Here is a 24,075-nt window from a genome sequence, read left to right as displayed (position 1 = left end):
ACTTTAGTCCTTTGTAAGCATTAATTTGGTGAAATTATGTATCTTTTTTCTTAAAAATTTAATTTATCAGTAAGTTAAAGTTTTTTAAAGACCTGATTTAGTATTTTAAAATAAGTATACATTTAATTTACTAATGACAAAACAAAATTTTAAAAATATGAAATATTAGAATATGTTATAAAATTGAAAGACGTAAAATTTTGCATGATTACAAAATTAATCAAATATAATACACATACAAATTAAGTCTTCTTAACAAAAGTGTTGTTTACATATATAATGTTGTGTTAAAAAGATGTAAATGTCAAAACATAAACCTTTTTAAACATCATGTTGTGATAGATAGAGAAGAATAAAAGATATCATAATTTGAAAAACAAATTAATTATAATTAATTAAAGAAAGGATGGTGAGAAAGAGTATTTAAGAATAATATAAATTTTGTGAAGAAAATGAATGAAAGTGATGGATTCTACATTTTTTTTATTAGAGAAAACATGTTTCTGTATGAAACTAAATATGTAATTATTGAAAATTTTGACTGAAAATACTGCAATAATATATTAAGTTGAAGTAACTTCCCATAAAAAGATGAATAAGAAGTAAATTGTTGCAACAAAGAGAGTATAATAAAAAATTTAAGCATTGTATTGCACACCACAGGTTAAGTTGAAATAACCTCTCACAAAACAAAATATAATTAACAAACTCGTGTTACACACCTCATTTGTAACAATGAATGAATTTAATTAAATAGAGAAATAACAATGAAAAAAAATAAAGTAATATCTAAATTTATTAAGAAAAACTGTAATATTTTTAGAAAAGTGGTTTAGCCAATACTAAGATATAATTAACTATACTTAAATTATATTTAATTTCATTAAGGTCATCTTTATGCTGCCTATGATTATCATAGAAGAAAAAGAATAACTTTAATACATGGTTTAGTGTATTTAATGCGTACTGAAACCTAGGGAATATTGGATTTGGGTACGGTTGACAAAATAAAATACACATCATTAAGAGGTTACATGAAAATAAAAGTAATTTATCATAGAAGTGCATATCAAAATTAATTCCTAAAAAGTTTGGATAATATTATAAATCATTTCGTACAACGTTAAAAGGTTTTCTTAACTAATAATTATGTAATAATTAGTGTATGTCAACCGAGTAACATGAAATATATTACTCATCCATTTCCTTCGTTGGATTAACGAAAAGCAAATGCAGCAAAGTACCTTTGACACTTTCTAGTTTCTACATTACTTTTAGCGATACACAATTTCAAATTGAAAGCTAGAGCATGAAAAACGATAAATAGAATGCTGAACGACCTTGAATGACTTAGCTATTGTTTTCGTTGACTCTATCAACTGGGTCATCGACAGTTTTTATACGGTAATGTGAACCAATATTTGCGCCAAAAAGAAAAGAAGAAAGAAAAGAACTCATGTCATGTATATATGAGATGAGATATCACCTTTCTTTGCGTTCTAATCAGCACAGTTATGGCGTCCTCTTTACACAACTGTGTTTTTGCTATTCTACTTTTGGCCATAATCCAATTTAAAACCACGCATGCGAACTCCCATCATCATCACCACCTCAAATCTCTTCACTTCTCTTTGTTTCAACACGAGACTATAAACAAAACAGGATATATCATAGTGAATGGTATAGAAGGCGGGCCAGGAATCACTGAAACAACAACCCCTTTTGGCACCTTGTTTGTCTTTCAGGATCCTTTGACTGTTTCAGCAAACAGATCCTCCAAACTAGTTGGGATTTCAGAAGGGACTTCCATTACATCAAGTCTTGATGGGCTTCAAAGCACCTCAGTTGCCAAACTGAGTCTCAGTTTGAAGCACCACAAGGGTTCTGTTTCTATTGTTGGTGGCACAAATAATGTCAAGCCTTCGGATTATCCAGTGGTAGGAGGTACTGGTGATTTCATGTTTGTGCAAGGCTATGTTACATCTTCTCCAGTTAATCTTAAGGGTCCCACTGTTGTCTACAAGATTGAGTTTCATCTTTACTGGCCCCCATATGCAACTCAAGCCTCATGAAGGTCCTGGACACTTGATAATACCCCAGTTCCAATGGGTCTCAATTTTTCCTTTTGGTTTCGGAAAATACATCAGCTATTTGCATCGTATTCTAAGATTTAGGGTCAACAAATCTTATTTGCAGTGCCATTTGCTTGTCTCCTTATTCATGTAGCTAATCCTCCATTTACTTGTCTGTTTGTGCCATTATTACTTGTTATTTTAGTACGGAAATAAAGATTGTCAACAATCTGATTGTTATCCTTAGCTTTTAATAGATTCAGACTTCAGTCAACACAACATGTATTTCCTTACCATGAATTTGGATTTCTTAATTGCTGGATGTTCCGATTGATCTAAAGTTTCTAGTAACAAACGATAATAACTAATAGAACTGAAAATGGTAGAGTAGAAAGGTTCCCAGCACACTTGTTTTAATACACCTTTATTGGATGAAATTTATGTAGAACTAATTAAATGATGTGAATCTAATTTCAAACTTGGTAGATCCCACTTATTGAGTTTCACACAAATCATTTGTGTGAAAAAATTGTTAATATGTCGCTTGTATTACTCGTATTAGAATTATGAAAGTAATAACAATTCAAGTGGCTGCAGCAGATTAAAAAAAATGAGAACAGCGCAGCAAATGCAAAAAGAATGAATTTTCTTAAAAGCATACAAAAGAATCAACTAAATATGGGACATATAACACCCGCATATACATATAGAGGAAGGCAGAGCAAAGAACTTGCCACACAGCACCAATCGCTGTAATGTAGATATGAAGCAATTTTTGAAGCTGTAATAAGATATGCAGTATGCTAGGAGCCTTATGCAAAGATTGAATTTGTTGAAGAGATCTAAATGTAGAACTAAGGCTCCTGCAGGTCAGGCCTGTTGCAGAAGCTGGACACTTCCGGAGATAACTTTTAATTGCTAGAAGTGATCTGTATAGAGTAGTCAACACCGGGGCTTGTGTAGCCGAGGTCTGTTGCAGAAAAGCCGGCCGTTGGCCCTCACAAATGCTGCTATACCGACACTAATGCTTGCCCACATTAGCGAGAAGAATAAGTGCCGAAAATCATATCTAACTGCAGGAATGAATCAGAGATTGCCATGTAAAAGCCATAGACTTCAGATCATATAATACTAGTTTAGTAAAATAACATTTGGATGGTGGTCACACTTTCTGTAACTTAATTGTTGTAATGAGTTTTTACATATAAATTCTTACCTACCACTTACATCTGTAAAAATCGCACAGAAATTCTTGTAAAATTTCACATCATGATATGGCTTTAAATTATCTATTTAGGAAGCTGCATAAAATGATTACTTGTCCAAAATAATTTGAAGCAACCACACAATTTAGTGAAAGATTCTACTCTGAAGTAATGAAGTCTAAACTCTCATTATTCTACCCGGTGCCTCCATCTGGTTAGAGTATCAAGGAGAAAGAAGAAAAGAGCTGATGGAAACAGGAAGCAAATAATAAATGATTCCTCAAATTTATCAATTGAACAAAATGGAAAAGTGAGATCAACATTACCCTGGGGTCTGCTATTTTTCCCTTACCATTGAGAAAATGAGTGGAGAAAATTGAACAGAATGCCAACCACTACAGGTTTCACTAGCTCGCCTCCTATTTGACTTTTCTAATCAGAATGAAAAATTGTTTTGTCTCTTTTTGGCCCTCCATCACCTTACAAAAAATCATAACCCTGATACCAAGATCTTTGTATTCAGGTTTTATGGATTCAAGCCACACACTTCCAAGATCCTAAGTCAAGTGTGCCATGCTCATGGCAATATTTGTTAGGTAACTGTTATGAAGTAATGCATAACAGTCATTCCCTACAGAACAAAGCCATTCTCACTACGATCATTATGTTTTAGGAACATTGTTCTCAATATATATCTTGGTAGTTTTGGAAAGCCTAAATTATTTCTTACATGCAAATGATGTTTATATAAACTTGGTATCTTTAATTGAAAAAAATGGGAAAAGAACTCTATAAATTCACAAAACACCCAGAACAGAATACACACATTGTAGAACTTTGAGGGTCTGCACCTCTCAATGCCAAAAGGCCCTAATTTCCTCTTCCAAATCGCATGATATTCCTCTCTAATCTCCCCTCTTATTTATAGGCAACATGCCTTATTCAAACTAACTCACCAAACTAACTGAATCACTAATGTAACTAACTATTTGATAACTAAGTAACTTATTGTACCTAACTACTAATGGGGGTTAACTAATAGATGTGAAACACAGTAATGTATTTGATGGAGTATGGTTGAAGTATAATGAACAATTAAGACATTGTTTGGAAGTCTTGAGGGAGAGGGAAGGGAAGGGTTTGAGGGGGTAAGGGAGGAGAGGAGAAGGGAGGAAGAAGGGTTAACAAAAAATCTCACATTTAGGGGAAACTTAATAACACGAGTTTAAGAGGGTTTATAAAAGCTCCCTCTCACATTTAAAAACTCTGAAACAAGGGTTGTCATCAACTAAACCTCTTCCTTCCCTCACATACCCTAAAATTAACTCTCAAACAAAGCCTAAGTAGTTTTTTTGTTGAAAAAAGGTATGTGATATACATAAGTTTATACCATAAGTTTTTTTGTTGAAAACTGTATGTTTTGAAAACTACCTGGAGTACTAATTAGTAGTTAGGTATATCAATGTTTTTAACCTTTTTAAGGACAGGATAATGGATGTAACTTGTAAATGAGGGGATTCAAATCTTGTGGCATTTTAACTAGTTCTCCCATTTAAGGATTATTCAGTTGCACAGCTCTAAGATTCTTTCACGGATTGGTACTTATTACTAAGCAATTATCTCTATTGTCCCTCTTCTTCTCTCCCTTTGTATTCTATCTCTCACTAAACTTTCCCTCATTTTCTATCCTCTGCAGTTTCTCTTCTCCCTTCTCCCTATTGGGCATAGGTGACACTCTACCTATAAAAGGTGAGATAGGTGGTTACAAACCTCAGGTCACTCAATATTTTGTGTACGTGCATGCAGTTGAAAAAAATAATTTTTTATAGACTTCAGGTGTACTTTGTATCCTTCAGCTAAAACAACAAAGTTAACTCACCTTGCCTCAGTGACATGGTTGCAAAAAGGAACCCAGTCAAAACCAGACCCAAAGCCAGAGGAAATGACTGCAATGATAAGCAAAGTGAAGTTAATATCTTAAAGTGCAGATGGCATTCTTCAAGCAATTCTGACAATGAACAGCAGCACACCAGAACAATATGGAAAGAAAAATAATCATTAGACCTTCAACACAAGGCAATGGTGTAAGTCATAGTCTGGCCACATAATCACTTAAAGATTCTTTGAACAAGTAACAAGGTTACACATTTTAATGTCAAAGTAGAATCAGTTCACAATTAAGCATGTACTATTTGTTTCATGTGGTGTCTGTGCTTGATAATTGCTTGGTAGATCATCTGTGTATCAAGTCTGTTAAGTTGTCCACATCAACAAGGAATATGGCAAAATGACTTAAATACATGTGTGGCCTTAAACAGTCACCCCCCATGTTGGTTTGGATGATTCAGCTGAGCTCTATTATACAACATTATGGCATGATCTATAGTAAGATAGCTCGTGAACTTGTAGTTTACATGGATGATATCATGAATGAATTCAAAGATTGAAGCACTGTTTGTATTTCCATTTTGAAGCTAAGAATTCAAGTTGATTGAAATACTTTCTTAGGATTAAGGTAGTTTAATCAAAGTCTAGTATGGATATCTCACTAAAAGAGTACACTTGATAATTTGGAAGAAATTGAGATGCTATGCCACAAACCAGTTGGTACTCCTATCAAATCAGGAAAGGGCCTTTTCCGGACCTAAGTAGATATTAGAGACCGGTTAAAAAACTAAATTATCTCAAGTGATTCTAGACTAGACACATCTTTAGCTATCAAATTTGAGTTAGTTCCTTAATTCTCTATGTGATGATCATTGAGATGCAGTAATCCAGATTTTGAATTGTTCTAAAAGAGGGTAAGGATATGCAAATAGAGAACATGCAAATATATTTGCTCATTCAGATGCCGCTTGGGTTAAGTCTCCTAGCAATAGAATGTATTGAGCTAAGGTTCTCACAAGAGGTGAAATCATATGGTTAAAACAACTCCTGAAGTTAAGATTGTGTGATATTGAATTTGAAACCATGAAGTTAATTTGTGATTATCCAGCAACAATTCACATTGCTTCAAATCTAGTCTTACACAAATGAACATAGATAAATAGATCCTTTGTCATGTCATCCATAAAAAGATTATCTTTAGAGAAATCACTACTTCATTGGCAAACTCTAATGATCAATCGGTAGATATTCTTACTAAGCCTGTACATAGTACTAAATGAGTAACTAGTTTCAAAGAGAATTGGAAGTCAATATTGTAGGAAATGCTTTCTTTTATTTATTTATTCTAAGTATGTTGAGTGCTGATCACTAATGCATTTTCATTAACAAAAAGTCAAATATTTCTCTTTTAAATCTCAAGTATTCTGTCCTTGAGGGATGTAAGCTGTCTCCAAAAAACTTGTATTTCAACTAATACGCATAGTCGAATGAATTTGGCCATATGTCACAAAATTTTTATGTATTTATATAGTATACTTTCAAATAACTATTCCAAAACCAAAATAGATGCTCAAAACGTCAATCTGAAATTCCATCTAAATTGAACTCACAGCAATAGCTTCAAGGCCTCGATTCTGAGAAGAAGGAGCCATATCTCGGTTGACAGAAACTATATAATGTCCTTGCAGGAGATCAATTGCATCCTTTACATAAACAAAAATTAGTTACAAATAAACTGTAATTTCTTTAGACCAACAAAAATGATAAATAAATTTGATCTAGAAAAGTTTGGAACTTCGTTCAACTCTAGAACTGTTTAAAAGCTAGGGAAGAAGAGATAATGGATAAATTTTCTAAAGAACATGATCCAAAACTAAATAAAAATTTAGTATCTCCAACGGCACAATAACTACAACTAGAAGCAAAAACCTGAATAGAACTTTGAAATGGGATGCTTAAGTAAATTCCAACATACAAAGGACCGGAGACATAGATGATGACAACGTATGAGAGCATACAGCAACAAATTGTACCCAATACATATAATGAGGTGAGGTACACAAACCTGCTTTGTTCCATCAGAAAAGTTATTCAAATAATAGCGCATAAGAGCATTCCAACCATCATTCAGTATCCCCTGAATTGTGCGGTGCCCAAATCTGAATCCAACCAAAGCCTCAATGAGGGAAGACATAAGGATAAATTTTAAACTGCCAGCATTGTTGAAAATAATAAGAAATTGTCACATCATAATGCCAGCATCTTGATCTAAATTTTGTCAGATAGTCATATAGGGGAAGTGATTCAATCACCTTGAGGTATTAAACAATCACATAATTGCATTGTAATGTTTTATATAATTTTCAAGTATTTTGATTCTAAATTTCTAATTGAATATACTAGGTAGTATAATTAAAATAGGCAAAAGAGAAAAGAATAATAAACTATTATGGAAAAAATAACATACGCTAAAAATCGCTAAATAAGGCTATGGTAAAAAGAGAAAACATGAACCAAAGGGGAAGGACTGGTTTCACCGATGTAGGTCAAAAATTTTCTAACACCGTTCACAACGTTGTAAAAACAGAGATTTTTATTGATCCAATAATTGGATTATAACTATCCATTGCGGCATTGCCTAGCTTGTTTATGTCAAATCTGGTAAAAACAGAACTGTAGTAACGATATAATTAAAGGATACTTATTTGCATATATTTTAAATATATTTATAACATTAATCTTGATGTATATTGATGAAACATTAGATAATTTTATATTCGACTTATAACTTATAAGATAAGAACACTCAATTCGACAGAATTATAGAAAATGGAAAATGTTCCTCTAAAGTGAAAAAGTAAGAAATATTTATCCTTGAATCCTTACAAATTTAGTATCATGTAAATTTAAATTAAATCAATGGTAAATAATCTTTTATGTTCTCATTTTACAAACAAACTCACTTTAAAAGAGGAGTCCTTAAAAAATAATTACCTAATAGAAAGTTATTGAGCAGTGTAAGAATGCTTTTGACTTACACGGTTACAAGAAAGATGTACGGTCTAACTACGAAATATTTACTCATGGGTGGGGCAAGCTCTTCTATTCTGGTTTATGGTTTCTCTTGGCTATATGGTTCATCCGGGAGAGATCGAGCTTCAAGAAATAGAAAGTTATTGAGCAGTGTAAGAATGCTTTTGACTTACACAGTTACACTGGTGTAAGCTAATCTGTATTCTGAATTCATATAATTAGGATCCATTTGATCGTTAAGATAAGATAGGATATATCTTATTTTAATTTAGTGCTTGTTGAGTCAATAAGAGAGGATAACTTAGCCTGTTGATTATTCTATCTTACTAGCCTAGTATAAATTTTATCCTAAAGGGGGAGCAGGATTAGAAATGAGGAGGATAACAGAACTATCGATTCTGCCACTAAACACTTTCTACCACTAGCATTGCCACCATCATTCGACAACCATCATTGCTTTTGTTGGCACCGTTGATCACAACTATCTCTGAATACTCTTGCCCCTGCCACCTAGCCCTCTACTCTTATTGTCACTCAACACCCTCCATTGTTGTTGCGACTTGAAACCCTTTATTTCCAGCCACCTATTTCCACTTCCACTGCTCCTACCACCCCTTGATACCATCCACTACCTTTGCCATTATTGCCACTTGACACCCTTCACTACTGCTATTTGACACATTTCTCTGTAACCGTTATCCTGCACCCTCCACCACCATAGTCACTTGATACCCTCTGCCGATTTGTTGTTATCCAACAACCTTTACAACCACTATGACCTAACACTCCCCACTGCGGCCACACAACACCCTCTACCACCGCCACCAGACATTACAGTCTTTTTTTATAATTTTAAAATGAATTATATGTATTAAAATGGTTAAAAACATTTTTTAAAAGTTAGACTTAATTGTAATTCTACTCGTGTTTTAGTTGACGTGTAATTTCAATTTTTTAAAATTTTAATTGCTCATATTTAATTTTTATAATTTTTAATTATTCAAACCTACTCACTCTAAAATTTAATTTAATAGTTAACATAATCATGTAACAAAGATGTAATATATCATTAATATGTGTAGATTTACAAAAAAAAAATTATTAAATAAAAAATTATTTTTACATTTAATATATATTTTTATAGATATTAATAATATGTTATACTTTTATTACATTTTTGTTAATTATTAGATTTAATTTAAAGATGAAGAATTTAATTAAACAATTACAAAATTACGAGGATTAAATACAAACTATTAAATATGAAAGCCTAAAATCATATATAAATTCAAGTATGAAGATCAAAAGTGCAAGCCTAAAAATTAATTTTAAAATATTACATGTAATTATGATAGAAGGATAATTTTGTTATTTACATATCATTTATATTATATTCTATAATTATCTTGATCACCAAAAACAGAAAAATAAATAACATTCTATTATTTGGTGAATTATCTGTTCAAACATTAAATAGGATAAAAGCTCCTCAAGTTCATCCTATTTTACTCTTGTCTAACTTTCTTGTCTTATCCTAACCACCAAATGGCTCATAACTCCAATCCTAATGCACTCAAAAGGTATCAGAGACACACCTACTTTACACAGTGCAATCAGGACCAATATACAATTTATGTGATTTTTAAATTGTCTTTTGCCAATGTAATTTCAAAATTAATTTTTATGGAGGAATCACTTCTCTATGTTCTTTATATGAGGCACATTGAACACTTTCCAAAAGATTCATGGGAAAATACCGAACAAAATCTCCTTTGAGAGCTGGAGTGCCTGTATATTGAATACTGATATCATCCCCATGATTAGCCCACACTGATCATAGAGAATCGATTAGAAAAGATATAGGTTTGAGTCCTATGAAACAATGTACATAAGAATGTATTAAATGAAAATGAAACATATATTTATACTCCAAAATAAACAATTTGAAAATCAGTAATACACTTACAGATCTTAAACCTCTCATCTAGATTTGGGTGAGAACAAATGGTTTCTTCAGCACCAAAGACCCCAATCCTTCTAAGCTGGTATTCCAATATGTTACGAGCTATCATGCTCTGTATACATGTCATAACATTATTAAGCAGGAAAATGAAGCATAACACAAAAGTATAAGTTAAATTGAAAATTAAAATAAAAAAAATGCAATTATGGAGGTTGAGTGCACGTATGCACACATATGCAAATAAGCACTATGTCGAGCTTTTAAGCAAAGTTAAGCAGAAAGTCCAAAACAGATAGTAATATATGGATGGAGTGTTCAAGAAAAGGGGAAATGAAAATTAGAAACATTTTTTATTCATCTGATAAGGCACAACATTTGCATCGTATAAACCAACCAACCTGAGTAACGTTTGTTCGGTCTAGACAATCAATACAATTGGTCCTAACAACCCCAAGTTGCTCTTTCATTTTCTCGCCCTTTTCATTCAATAGAAGATATCTACAATTTCAAAACAGAATTGCAATGCATAGATCAGATTTTTGGAACCCATCAGTTAGTACTGAGTAAAAAAATTTGTAACAAAACAGAAAAAAGAATTGGTTAAAACCATTCTTCAGTCGGACAGCAAATTACATTATGCTCGACAATTATCCAAAATTCTAAAGCGGAAAGTTCCATGATATGCAACACAACAAAAAGACTATCATAAATTATTGATTTGTTGAACTTGCTAGTTGAAATCAAGCAATGAACTTAAATCAAAATTTTGAATCAACTCTTAAAGAAAATATCATATCTAGATGATTGATTAAAAGCTTAAACAATAAATATTCTCGTACCCATTTCTCTCAAGAAAATCAGAAATTTGATCGTAAAGGATTGAGAGACGATCGAAATGAACATGCCCACAGACGTGATGAAAATCGAAGTGCACATATCTGCAAAAGGAAAAAAGTTTGTATGGATACGATATAAAAACATTGATATATACATATATCTAAAAGTCAATTGAAAGAGACTCGTACTTGACATCATTACTAGCCACCTGCTGTACTGTACTACCAAACTTTTCACATAGTCGGCCCTCTCCTCCATGCTGATAACAAACAAAAGAGACAAGAAAAGATAATAAAATAGATGGATGCTGATACATAACTCCATGCATATTAACACAATATATACTCAGGATCCTTCACAGCATTATATATAGTATTTGGTTGGTGCCACATTGACCGCTTGCTATTTCCGTAGTAACTTTAGAAGTTCACAAACAAATTGTAGACTCTAGTATCATTAGACACAATTGTCCATCATCAGGTAAGCATTTTGACTCTTTATGCAATGGAGGAATATTTACCCCGTTGACAAGATCAACAGCTAACACAGCCCCATATTTTTTTCTTAAATCTAAGAAATGCCGCTCTAGGACCCGGGGCTGCATCATAAGATGTGAAACAACAGTCAAATAAAAATAGAATATTCGATGAAAACCCTAAGAATTACAACAATAAAACAACCACTTACAGCTTCGTCATGTTTCAATAACTCATACTTTGGTTTATATGTTAAGTCAACAATTTGCTCCCAGGGCAGTGGAATTGAACCACGAACCTGCAAAAGATATACCAAAATGAGATTTGTGTAAATGAGATGCATGATGGCAATTCATTCTAGCAGGTCAAAATTTTGCCATCGAATTATGGAGGATGGCATTGCAGCAAATGGCAGATACTTGGTGGCCATGTTTAAAAACTAAAATATATACTCCAAGACTCGCACAACATAAACAATAGAAATCTAACTTACACAAAAAATAATATAATCCAAACGTTTTCTAGCATACGAACTTTCTAAGAATGCTAATATAAATGCAATCGAAGGAACAAAAAATAAATACGAATACAAAAACGCAATTATGGATTGTTGGGTGTGTTACATTTTTTCATTTTTTTAAAATAGAAAGTGAAAACAAAAGCTATTACAGATTTTACTAGCCAAAAAAAAAAAAGGCGATTACAGATTTGGAAGTGTTAAAGAGTGGTTAGGTTACCAAAAAAATAATGAAAGTAAATATTTGGGCCGCAAAGTATATAATAATAAAATCACCGAAAAACTCTTTAAAATTTACTTCGTTTAAAATCATCAAAATTCACTTTATTTAAGAAAAATTTTGAATATTTTACATTAAGCAAAGACTTAAAACAGAAAAAAAATTATACAAACTAAAAGTAAATTTTAATAACTTTATAGAAATTAAAAATATATTTAACATTTTTAAATAATATGATAATTTAAAATTTTGTTGGGCAAATCAATGATTAATAAAGATTGATTATCGTTAAACACTAATTTTCAATATTTTATATTATTTAGATATTAAAATTAAAAAATATATACAAAGACTAAATGTATTTTAATGATTTTATTAGAACTAAAAATAAATTTAACCCTAATCTTCTTTGATCAAGGTAAGCTAATCCCATGACATGAAAAACACAAATTATAAAGAGGTTTTATGTGTAAATGCTCATAGGATATAAAATGTTAAATATACTTTATTAAATTATTTAAAAAATATTTATTTTTAATATAATAAATATATTTTAATACATTTTCAAGTTTTAAATATATTTATGAGTACACAATAAAAAATTATTACTTTTTTTTTTAAAAAAAAAAAGGAGAATGAAGCAACAAAGTATTGTGATTCTCCAAAAACATGACTTTTTCTTCATTTAAAGGCAAGTATGTTATATAAAACTTAATTGTTGTTATTTGTTGCAAGTATGTTATCTGGTATATCGTATATTTAAAAGTATGTTAAAAATTTTCTAAATATAAATTAATATAAAATTATTATAATTAATAATGATGAAATGAATATAAATTGCCTTGTCTTCAATTTAAAGCTTAAGTATGAATACTTGTATTGTGGTTCCTTTTTGCATGGGAACGTTAACCCACAAAGGGTTCGAGAATGGATCACTTACCACATTAAGTTTTTTGCGCCAAGGTCGTATTTTGTGATACATAACATAGGTGGGGTGCATGCACAGGTGTTGGAGGCATTGAAGTCATGGATGGAACTAGGGTACGTGACTTTGCAGAATATAACGGTCTAAGAAAGGTTTGATGGGTGCGTTGAAGTCGTGGATGGAACTAGGGCATGCGACTTTGCAGAATATAAGGGACCACGAGAGGTTTGATGGGTATCATCATAATTAGTTTATAATGGTTAATGATTGTTTGCATAGGTATAAGTTTATGGCTAAGTGGATGTTTTTCTTTGATGTGAACAAGAAGACCCTTATATTCGATGAAAAAATACAGCAATCCACCATTCTCCTCTCTCGCTGCCATCAACGCAACTTCTTGAGCGGGGAAAGATACAGGAAAAATTAAAAAAGAGAGGGAAGGAAAGTAAAGTAAATTTCTAGTATTAGTTCTTAAGAGTGTGACTAATGTGTAATTGTTTTGGCCTTATTGTGATACTCTAATAAATGTTAACACTATTATCAGAAAAGATGTCAGTTGAATTAAAGTTTTACAAGGTCAAACATCAGTATACTATTCAATAATAATAATAATAATAATAATAATAATAGTGATTAAGATTTATTATTATTATTATTAGAGCACTTGTTAATGAATTAAGGGCAAAAGTTAAGATATTAAGAGTTGTAAGTTTTAATTATGATTTACGTTATACACCATTAAAAATAGTAAGTACGTTTATTTTGTTGTCTTACAAAAAAATTTCACTAGTTTCCTAATGACACAGGTTAGTATTTGCCTAATAATAATAATAATGTTCCAAGACCCTGACTTGCAGTTGAGCAGGTTCGGATTTGATACGAAATCTAGCCTATAATCCTAACTGGACCAGCCAAAATGCTAGGTTACAGGTTTTTAAATCGTTGGCATTTACAAATTTTTCGTTCAAACATAAAAAAAATGTTGACAAAAAAGATAAAATAAATAAACTTAAAGAGTTTTTATTTTTTTATTTTTCTGAATCATTTTTAAGAAGCGATTTTGTTCAAATAATAAATATTTGCAACATAATAGATTTAATTTTTTTTAAAAAAATTCATACACAATTTTGTTAAAATATATTTTTATATTAACATTTTAGGAAATATTTTGTCTATTTTTGGACTACTTTTTTTCTTTATTTTAATCTTTATGAAGCTTTCATTTGTTAATTTTCTATTGGATCTAGTCAATAATAAGAATTAAAAATAAAAATTCATGAAAATATAGAAATAAAAAAGCATTCAGAAGAATTAAAATGAAAAATTATTTAAAATATAAAAATCAAAAACATGTTTAAGCTAATTTAAAAATCAAGTATATATCGCTTAAATAAACCAGTCCATTAAGAAGTTCTTCAAATTTAAAATCATGGAAATTTTGTTGATACTAGTATGAAAATAATACTCATTTTCTTTTACTCTGTAATCAACTATCAAGCTAGCATACATTTCGTATTATACTGTACTTTCGTTCATGTCCATCTAATTAAAATATGAAAATTTTACCAAAGCTAATTTGACAAAATTTCAAGCAATTCTTTATTTGGTTGTGGAAAATTTCTGAAAAGTTCACTACTAATAATTTGAACTGCATTAAGCACTAATTCAAACCAGGAATGAAGAATTCCTTAAACATACAGGACTTAAAATTGCAATTTTCTACGCAACTCATTGCAAGAAGGCAATGTTAACTCTTCCTGTTCATTAATTAAGCTGCCGTTAACTTTCCTTTAAGTTGAGTGGGCAATGTTAAACAAAGAGCTATTTCAATGATAACTCCTTATGAGTAGAAATAGGATCACTAAATTAAATAAAATCAAGAAAAGCTTCCCATCCTGCATTGCTGCAGACGGTTGCTGCATGATAATACAAATTATTACCTGAACAAATGATGATATGTACCCATTGAAGTGCATAATTTGTTCTGTTTCCACAAAATTAGCCACATACCCATCAGGATCAGCTCCTCTTCTCCACATCCGAGTTCCTTTCAGGAAATGAATTGCATTTGTATCATTAGCCAAGTAACCAATAAAAGATGACACTATTTCAACAAAAGCAGTTAAAAAATTTCCGTACAGCTGCTAGGCAGCCACATAACAGTAATCCTTGGCATGTAGATTAATCACTACTGTCAGTGGCACAGGCTCCAAAATACTAATTTATTTTGTTCCACTCCCCTATTAACCTTCCGAACAAAGAAGTTAGCTTCTGTTCCTTTCGTCATTACTTCTGCTCAAGTGGCTTAGTCTAAATCTACAGTAACTATAACACATTTTCTACTTTCTACAAAGGGTTAATACCAAATCTAACCTTTGAAACTTGGACCTACATATGCTCCGTTAAAAACCTATAATGCAATGCAAATTATCCTAGCACTCTTCAACAAATACTTTTGTTATCACCACCAAAGTAACCATTTCATAAATTTCATGGCATAAAAGGTTGAGTTTCTAAATGGTATATAACGCACATACACAAGCTTTATAAGTGCATAGTCAATCCAGAAATAAATCAAAATTTATGCAAAACTTGTAAATACCATTTCTTCTCGTGCATCTTCTAGCAATCAAAGTGATGTCAATAATATCTTTCCCAATGGCTGCTTGAAAGTAATGAAAGCCTAATGATTTGCTAAGGATAATCACAAATAGAAATAGTTGAGTGATTGTCACGTAACAATAGAAATAGTCAAATTAAACACATTAACAACCCAAACAAAAATTGCAAGTCTTATAAAAAGCAATTCATGAAATGAGGAATGAGATGATGAAAAAAGGATACTGCCTTGGACTACAGGGAGTAAGTATGGGTCAAGCTGCATGGACAGGATCAAACATTAATTACTAATATGATAATGTCTAAGCAATGAAGAAATCGAGCTAGTATCAACAAATTTGCAACTAGTCTACCTTGTTATCTATGAGCACTTCCAACATATAATTGTTCCATAGAAATCGAGGCTCTGCCTGGGATAAAGCATATTTAACATAAGCAGAAAATAACGGCAAACAAAAAGAAAATGCAGATTGAACCAATCCAGGGTGGACATTTTTTGCATAGAAATCGAGTATCGCCCGGCCCCGGGTAAAAGAACAACCACTGAAAGAATAATTTTAAAACCATGGCATCTGCATTCTTTTGTAGTAAAAGTCTCGTATAAATACGGCTAGTGTTACGAACCAGCAGCTAGCAATACAGTAGACGTCAAATTACCTGTCTCCAAAGGGGAAGCAACCTAGACTCATCACCAAGGTCATTTAGTCGCTGGGCACTGCAGTGCAGCGCATAATATTAAAATAATATCAATAAATACAATTTTACATTTAATTTTTCTCTCAATCACAAACATAATTCAGTTTTTTGTTTTAATCATGCATTGTTCGAAAATTTCCAACACCCAGAATTATTTTTATAACATCAGAATGGCTTAAACCCCCCGACTTTGCTAGCAACGATTATATGTGGGAAGCTGTTTTCTGGGAAATAGTTTTCTCCCCACTACTGACCCTATAACTCAGCAGTCTGTAGTCCATGGCTATCAGACATGAGAGAGCAGTCAGGCTATCATAATTCTCATTACAAAAATGACAGGTAGATATGATGCAATCATCCTAAATTTCATGCTAAAAAGAATGTAATATATTAATTACAGTCCCAGAAAACTGTCTTTTTCTGATGATGCACCCACTAGCTATATTTGTATATATGGATCAAAAAGATTCATTTAACGTTCCAATCTCAATTACATTTGGTTGATTGCTAAATAAATCCAAAGAAGTTCACCTCAGAGTTAAATTAGCGTCGTATGAGAAGAACAGACCAGTAGTCTTCTCAGCAACATTTAGCAGCCCAGAAAATTCCATCTCTGTCTTCTTCTGCTAAATACGGTAAAACAATTATGAGTTTCGAATTGCTTACACAGAATTAAAGAAATATATGGAGCTCTAGCAGCTTACCTGTTCAGCAGTGGTATTATTGAGAGAAGAATCACATGGAAACACCTTCATCGATGAAATTTTGAAAATCGGATGCCCCAAATAAGATCCAACAGATTCACGCTCGGTTATAACCAGCAAATACGATCCTAAAGGCAAATAAAGTTGAACATGAAAGTGATTGGTCAAATGGATGTCTACTGCTGAAAAGGAACACATCCATACAAGAAGGATATCTAAAGTAGATAAACAAGATAAATATCATAATCAAAATCAAAATACATCCAGTGAAAGAACTACAGACCTAGTGGCTAGTGCACTAGCTGTAGAGGTAAATGAACCAAAGGCAGCTAATCCAAATGTTTATCTTACTTGACCCTTAACGCTCTGCTTTTCGTTTAAAACAATATCAGAAAAGAAAAAATAAAAATAAAATGCAGTTACATCGACTTTGCTAACAGATACACTCACTAGTGTTAGTATCTTCTATTCTTATTCTATTTTTGCTTTCATCTTAATGCCAAGATCAATCATCACATCATTAGTTGATGATCCCAACTATGATCTCTCTAACAGGGAAAAAAAGTGTAGTCAATTCACATCGTAAAACAATCACATGTACAAGGACGAACACGAACACAGTCCTTAACTCCTTGCAATAGCAGCAAACAAAAGCATGAGGCATAAACAGATAAATAGAAAAAACAGTCACTTTCACTTCTTTTATCTATCTACAAACTTCAATCACAACTCGAGGTTAAGTGTCTGCTAACATTACTTACCAGCCAAAAGCTTTAACATCCCAACCACACCAAATATCGTAAAAATCTTAGGAACTCGAAGACTGCTGCATTCCGGAATCTCGTCTATGGAAAACGAAAGAAAAACGCAGAAAGCAATGATTGAGCTACACTGAAGAGACACCGAAAGCAAAACGGAAACATGAAAACAAACAACGAACCAATCAGCTTCATGGAGCCATCTTTTCGGCTAACAGCCAAAGAAGAACCAGAAGATCCATCCGTTGGTTCAATCACGTACTGATCCGGAAATTCCCAAAGCCGCATTCGCGTGTATAGCTTCTGTACAGAATCTGCTCTCTCCATCATTATCGGAATTCCCACCACCCTGAACACAAGAACAACAACACAACTCAATTATTCATACGTCAGGGAATTGCATTCACCAGAATTCACCATCAAGTTCAAACCCAAATATGTTTCTAGGGTTTCCAGATCCATGGAGCAACAATCCAGTGAAAATTACTCATACTAGTTTATCCGAACCAAAGAACCAGGTTCCCGCGAAAAATTCAAATGAATTGAAAGGAGCGTTTAGAATTTTCACGCACTTTCTCGCGCGAGAAAATGTTTACCTGATTGAAGGTCGAAGAATGAAGATTAAGGATGTAAATTGGGATTAACGAGCTCTTAAAAATTAGCTTGGGATGACAAGTTTCAACGAGGGAGTGGTGCGCTTCATTTGTTTTGAAACTAAGGGCCTGTTTGGATGCTTCACCAATCACCACTTGTTTATGCGATGAAGATGGGCCACGCTGCAAGTTTGTATAATTGTATTCGTATATCCAAACGCGATTACGGCACTGTGGTGGAAACTTCGAATGGTTCCGCTCAAACAGTGCCGGGTGACTGTAATATTATGACACGTGGAGGGTGATTACGGGTCCGTGAGCGCTAGTAGGCTACTACTGTGGGGAACCCTATGACGGAGTCAATTTAAAATTTGATAATAATAACCCACCCCCACGTCATGTTTCAGATTCAATCTCCTTTGAACTTCACGATAAAAAAGAGGAAGAATGTTTGTGTTATTGATAAACTTAAGCATGTATAAATGATATAATTATCGCTTATTTATAATTTCACATAAACCCTAAAAATTCATATTTGTCTTGATATAAAGAATCAATATTTATTCATATTTGAAAACACTATTACCATTAGCATAGGAATGCTTCATTTGAACCACGGTATATAAGACGAAAAGAAAAAGATACACGCGAATTGAAGAAACATTAAACTTATGAATATAATAAAGCGTCTATCTATTCTACAATAGATCGACAATTAACGGAAAGAATGTTACATTAGTAAACAAAATCAATAACATATATATAAATACATTAATTTTAACAATATTTAATTAATAAGAAATATATAATTTAAAATATATTATTATTATAATAATAAAATATAATCAATTTTAATAAATGTTTTTTATTCAAATATAATTTATATGATGATATTACAAACAAAAATTTATAATTATAAATATAATTTAGAAAATAAACTATATAAAATAAAGTAGCAAAAATAATTTCAAAAATATTTAGTTATATAACTACAACTTAAATTATAGTTTACAAATAATCATATAACTTATAAATATTAAGTAAATATTTTTGAATTATTTTATTAATTTATTTTGTATAACTTTATTTTCTAACTTATTTTTTATAATTATAATATTTATTTATAAAGTTATCCTATAACTTCTATGTATATAAATATATATTTGTTAAAATTAATTATATTTTATTATTATAATATTATGTTTAAAATTTTATATTTGATTTTTATTTATTAGATATTATTAAATTGATGAATTTATTGTTTAGATATTAGTATGGATACTTTACCTTGACCGCAATTTATTTGATTGAAACCAGCAAGGAAGTGAGAGAGAGAGAGAAGAATAAGCACGAATACATCATTCACAATTTTTTTTTTATTATTATTATTATAAGCCTATTGATTAAGTTTAGGTTATTACTTTTTGGATTTAGGTCCTTTAAAGTGAGAAAATATATAAAGTGAAAAAATAAGTTTTTATTCACCTTTAATTTGAATTAAAATATAATTTTTAGTTCCAAACAACTCTAATTTTTTTATGCTTGTTACTTATATTGAACCAGGTAGTTCAAATTGATTACTTTACACATTACTTAATATTTGTATTATTTGTTTTCTTTTTACTGGTTATATATATATAAATGCATGCATGTAACCAATCGAAATCTTGAGTGATCACATGGAGAGTGCTCTCCAAAAATTTCATAATATAATTCATACAAAAATATTAAATTAATAATTGTTAATATATATGATAAAATTAAAATAATTAAATATTTATTTAATAATTATTACAAAATTTAGACCCACTAATTTTCAATTTCATCATCAACATGACCTTGTTTAGATCAAATTTAATAATTTTTGCCTATGGTAGAAATTAAAAAGAAATATGTGTCATATTTATTAATCAATAAGCCTTTTTTAAAATAGGCGTACATTATATAAGACTTGGAAAAAATAAAAAATAAAAATTTATCCATGAAATTATGCAACATAAGTAAATAGGATTGTCCATGACAAATAACTATTAATAATTATAATATAAAATAAATAATTTGATTTACTTAACAATTCTCTATCTCTTAAACTGAAAGTATGCAATTATTCAATTTAATGAGATTTTTCAAATATATGTAGATTCCAAGCAAGTTTCTTAGCTTTTGAAACACAAGCAACTTTAATGGCTTAGTCATTATGTTAACAATTTGCTCTTCACTCTTGTTATAAAAAAAATAAAGTATTCCTTCATTTAATAGGTCCTAAGTGAAACCTTGTGTAACACTCCTATTTTTATGAACTTACTTTACTAATTTTACAAAAATAAAAAATAAAAAATTTGAGGTCAATTTTTTTATGAACATTTTTTTCTTTCTTTTTTTCTTTCTTTTCTCTTCCTCTTTCTTTTATGAACTTACTTTTATTTCAAGATTGTGACTTAATAAATTGTCTTAGACTTATTGGCATTGTGAAGTGAACTATGTGAGGCAATTAAGTTCTTAGCAATATTTGGTTAGTAGCCTTAACCTTAAATTATAAGAATTCTTTTAGGACCTTGCCTTGTGTACTTATGGAAATTTTTAAATTCGTCCATTTCACTTGCACTATTCTATTGAGGTCTTTATTAAAGGTGCATTGATTTTGAAGTCTTTCCGCCAAAACTTTGCACATAAAAGATCCTTATACTAATTTAATTTTCCAAAACCATGCAAATTGGCATCCAAAATCTCAATATTATTGCTCCCAACTATTGCACCATTTGATTGAAATGGACCTTGCTTTTGCCATCCAACCATATAACAAATTATGGTGGCTTTGGACTAAAAAATTTGGAAGCTTTCACATGAAACACCTTGTTGATCTACATGACCTTTCTCGGTTGTTTATAGCCAATTAAGTGGAATTGGAACATTCCATTCTCATTGTAAATGCCAAGTGGTGCAAGACGACTTATAAATTGTCCAACCACCAAATCTTATTCCAAAAGTTGTGTCAAGCATTATTGTCTTAGTGAAATGTATTCAACCACAATTTGTCTTATCACCTTCCATAATCCAATGAAACTACATGCAAAAAATTTAAAGTCTAATCACACTTAAATTGTCAAATCTTTTCTCAGCCTTGGAGAAAACAATCAAAGGAAAGACAATTGCGTGCCCATTATTTTGACCATGATTCCACCTTCATTCTCTAGCACTTTTCTTCTATTTTAGCCAAGGAAACCATGTCACAAAATACTAGGCCGAGATTTTACTTGAGAAAGCTAATGAGGCTTAGAGGTTAAGAGAGGACTGCACCACATTATCAACTTTTTTTTCTTTATTCCTTTGAGGACAACCAACAAGGTAAGGGAGAGTTCACTTGTTTGGCTAGGGAATCTTAGAATCCATAAGAATAGAATTATTAGAAGTGCTTAAATGTGTAATTGTTCTGTGTTACTTGTATTCACAAAGTTTTTCATTATTTTTCCTTTTATTATGTTAATTGTCTCAATTCAAGTCTATTAAAATGTTAGTGTAATTGTAAAAGGCTTTTGTTTTTTTCATTATAGAGATTGATTGACTTGGTGCCCTTAGACATGTTGGTAGATGTGAAATGTTAATGTGTTGTTGTTCGTGGGCAAGTGTACCTAATGAAAAGTAAAAAAGATTTTAAAATAAGTTTATGAAATATTATCCCACAAGGATTGTGTCTAATTACTCAGAATTTCTTAATGTAATTGTTTAAACTTAAAGGATATGAAATTAAATAAAATAAGGATTCAAGTATGAAAGTAATTAAAAAAAACACTAAAAATAGCGCAATCTTTGACAATAAACTAAGAAGAACTAAGGGTGTATGGTTTTACCTTTACACTTCTCGATGTTTACTTTTCAATTAATTCTATTTTTATTTTTCTTATGATTATCAACTACTCATACTAAATCTATTAACATTTAGTGGTCATGCAATGTTAATAATTTTTTTTCTAGGCTATTACCATCAATGGTCATACAAGGTAAAAAGAAAAGAAAATACAGAATTTATGAGTTATTAATTTAATAATAGTTGAAAGAAAAGAACTAAGCTTAATCCACCTGATCATTTATCTTATAGATCCATTAACTATATATCATCTACAATATAATTGATTATGATATGTTTAAAAATTCTCAATTTCAAACATACAATAGCTCAAAAGGATAAACATTAATTAAGAAAGGAAACATGAAACTCTATTTTGCAACTAATTTGAGCCCAAAACGTGCCTTAACCCAATTGTGGCCTTCTTATGCTAAACTGCAAAATTAATATGTAAATCAGTACAAAATCCAAATAAAATAAAAGACAAACATAAATATATAAATTATAAAAATGGGGCAAAATACGAACTTATCACATGTGCCCGAGTTCTAGAAGACTTTTGGAGTGGCTTAGGAGGACTCAATGGCGCCTAATAGCTCATTGTGACTGAGTCACATTGCCAACAAACATTTGTCTATCTTCATGTGGATAAACCATTACAAAAGTCGTGATAGGTCCATTCTTGAATGATGCCCTTGAGGCGAGATGTTGACTAACTCTTTTAAATTTATCTATGCCTTTATGGAGTAAGGAATGAAGTATTTTGACTGCCTCTAACATTAAATGATTATGTTTCAAGTAGAGACATTGTTGCATTTTAGGGTCCCATGCATTACAACATGTAACTAAATAAGAAATAGATTCATAAAGAACTTGCATCATGCATTATAAGGCATGTATAAGTGTCTTAAATTGTGAGTATGGTGACATGTTTTATATAATGAGCATTAGGATATGATTGATTATAAGTTTATTCTTTGAATTGTCTGTGACCTAACTTACTTGCATTATGTGTTTTGGACTCATCCTTTGTGTGTTTTGGTTTTTTTTTTTCTTCTCTGTTTGTTATGATGTAATTGCAGATGAGTAATGACTTGGTCAAGATCTTGGTCCTACATTCAGAGGAGGACCTGTGGGCTTATAATCCCATTTCACATCACGTTCCTTCCATGGTTAAGTAACTCTAGGAATAGCCATATGATTGAGAAAGGTTGGGAGGCTGATGAAAGGATTATTTTTTGTTTTGCATAAAGATTTGTCGTCAACCTTCATCAAAATATGCAGAAAAATTTATGTAGTCTAGGATACAAGCCTAGGTTGTCTCCAATGACTTTGGTTTGTAACATACATTGAACATTTTGTAAACATTTACTATGAAAGCAATTAAAATAAGGGAGTTTTGTGTGATTCTAATTTTAACGTAAAGGCAAGTGATGAAATTAATGAATCCAATAAATGAAATGTGCAATCCTTAGTTTGTTCATGTAATTCTATCCCTATCCCTCTCAAGATTCAATACTTTTCCTCTTCCTCTGAATTAGGGTAACTCAAAAAACAAGAATTAACCTCAAAGTCCCATATGAATTAAGCAATTTACATGGGCTCTAACCTTTTTCTCCAAGATTACGCAACCTTAGAAACTAACTTAGGATTAAGCAAACCAAGTTAAGAATTTCATTAAAACGAATTAGGGTTAATTAAGCAATGTCCCCTTCATTCAAACATT

General features: G+C 31.2%; 2 protein-coding genes across 5 annotated transcripts; one reads left to right on the top strand and one right to left on the bottom strand.

Annotated features, from left to right (window-relative positions):
• The first annotated feature begins 1,407 nt into the window (after window positions 1–1,407).
• On the top strand, window positions 1,408–2,334 carry LOC113859044 (dirigent protein 19-like). The gene has a single exon (XM_027491862.1). The coding sequence runs from the start codon at window positions 1,515–1,517 to the stop codon at window positions 2,070–2,072; it is 558 nt and encodes a 185-aa protein (XP_027347663.1). The 5' UTR covers window positions 1,408–1,514; the 3' UTR covers window positions 2,073–2,334.
• Window positions 2,335–2,578: 244 nt separating this feature from the next.
• LOC113858246 (phosphoinositide phosphatase SAC6-like) lies at window positions 2,579–18,627 on the bottom strand. 4 transcript variants are annotated; one of them, XM_027490778.1, is made up of 21 exons: window positions 18,509–18,627; window positions 18,095–18,261; window positions 17,916–17,999; window positions 17,155–17,282; window positions 16,982–17,076; window positions 16,412–16,469; window positions 16,108–16,164; window positions 15,980–16,013; window positions 15,738–15,818; window positions 15,076–15,182; window positions 11,685–11,771; window positions 11,518–11,595; window positions 11,186–11,256; window positions 11,000–11,098; window positions 10,559–10,658; window positions 10,164–10,272; window positions 9,955–10,027; window positions 7,230–7,323; window positions 6,775–6,867; window positions 5,157–5,223; window positions 2,579–3,145 (listed from the first exon to the last, which is right to left on the bottom strand). In XM_027490778.1, the coding sequence occupies exons 2-21, from the start codon at window positions 18,240–18,242 to the stop codon at window positions 3,015–3,017; spliced, it is 1,794 nt and encodes a 597-aa protein (XP_027346579.1). In that variant the 5' UTR covers window positions 18,243–18,261; window positions 18,509–18,627; the 3' UTR covers window positions 2,579–3,014. The 4 variants fall into 4 exon arrangements, 3 of the variants coding, with proteins under 3 accessions (XP_027346579.1, XP_027346580.1, XP_027346581.1); XM_027490779.1 differs by having other exon boundaries at window positions 16,982–17,073; XM_027490780.1 differs by lacking the exon at window positions 17,916–17,999.
• Between the last annotated feature and the right edge of the window lie 5,448 nt (window positions 18,628–24,075).

Source organism: Abrus precatorius, unplaced genomic scaffold (assembly GCF_003935025.1).
Source record: "Abrus precatorius isolate BTA unplaced genomic scaffold, Abrus_2018 Scaffold2, whole genome shotgun sequence".
In the NCBI taxonomy this organism is placed as follows: domain Eukaryota; kingdom Viridiplantae; phylum Streptophyta; class Magnoliopsida; order Fabales; family Fabaceae; genus Abrus; species Abrus precatorius.
Note: the sequence above shows the minus strand (reverse complement) of the source record. Positions and strands in the feature narration are given on the sequence as shown.

Coding starts and splice junctions, on each gene's coding strand:
- LOC113859044 (XM_027491862.1), top strand. CDS start 1,515: ATGGCGTCCTCTTTACACAACTGTGTTTTTGCTATTCTACTTTTGGCC.
- LOC113858246 (XM_027490778.1), bottom strand. CDS start 18,242: ATGATGGAGAGAGCAGATTCTGTACAGAAGCTATACACGCGAATGCGG. Junction 16,470..16,981: donor GACGCTAATTTAACTCTGAG/GTGAACTTCTTT, acceptor GCTGCACTGCAG/TGCCCAGCGACTAAATGACC. Junction 16,165..16,411: donor TGCTTCCCCTTTGGAGACAG/GTAATTTGACGT, acceptor GCTTTATCCCAG/GCAGAGCCTCGATTTCTATG.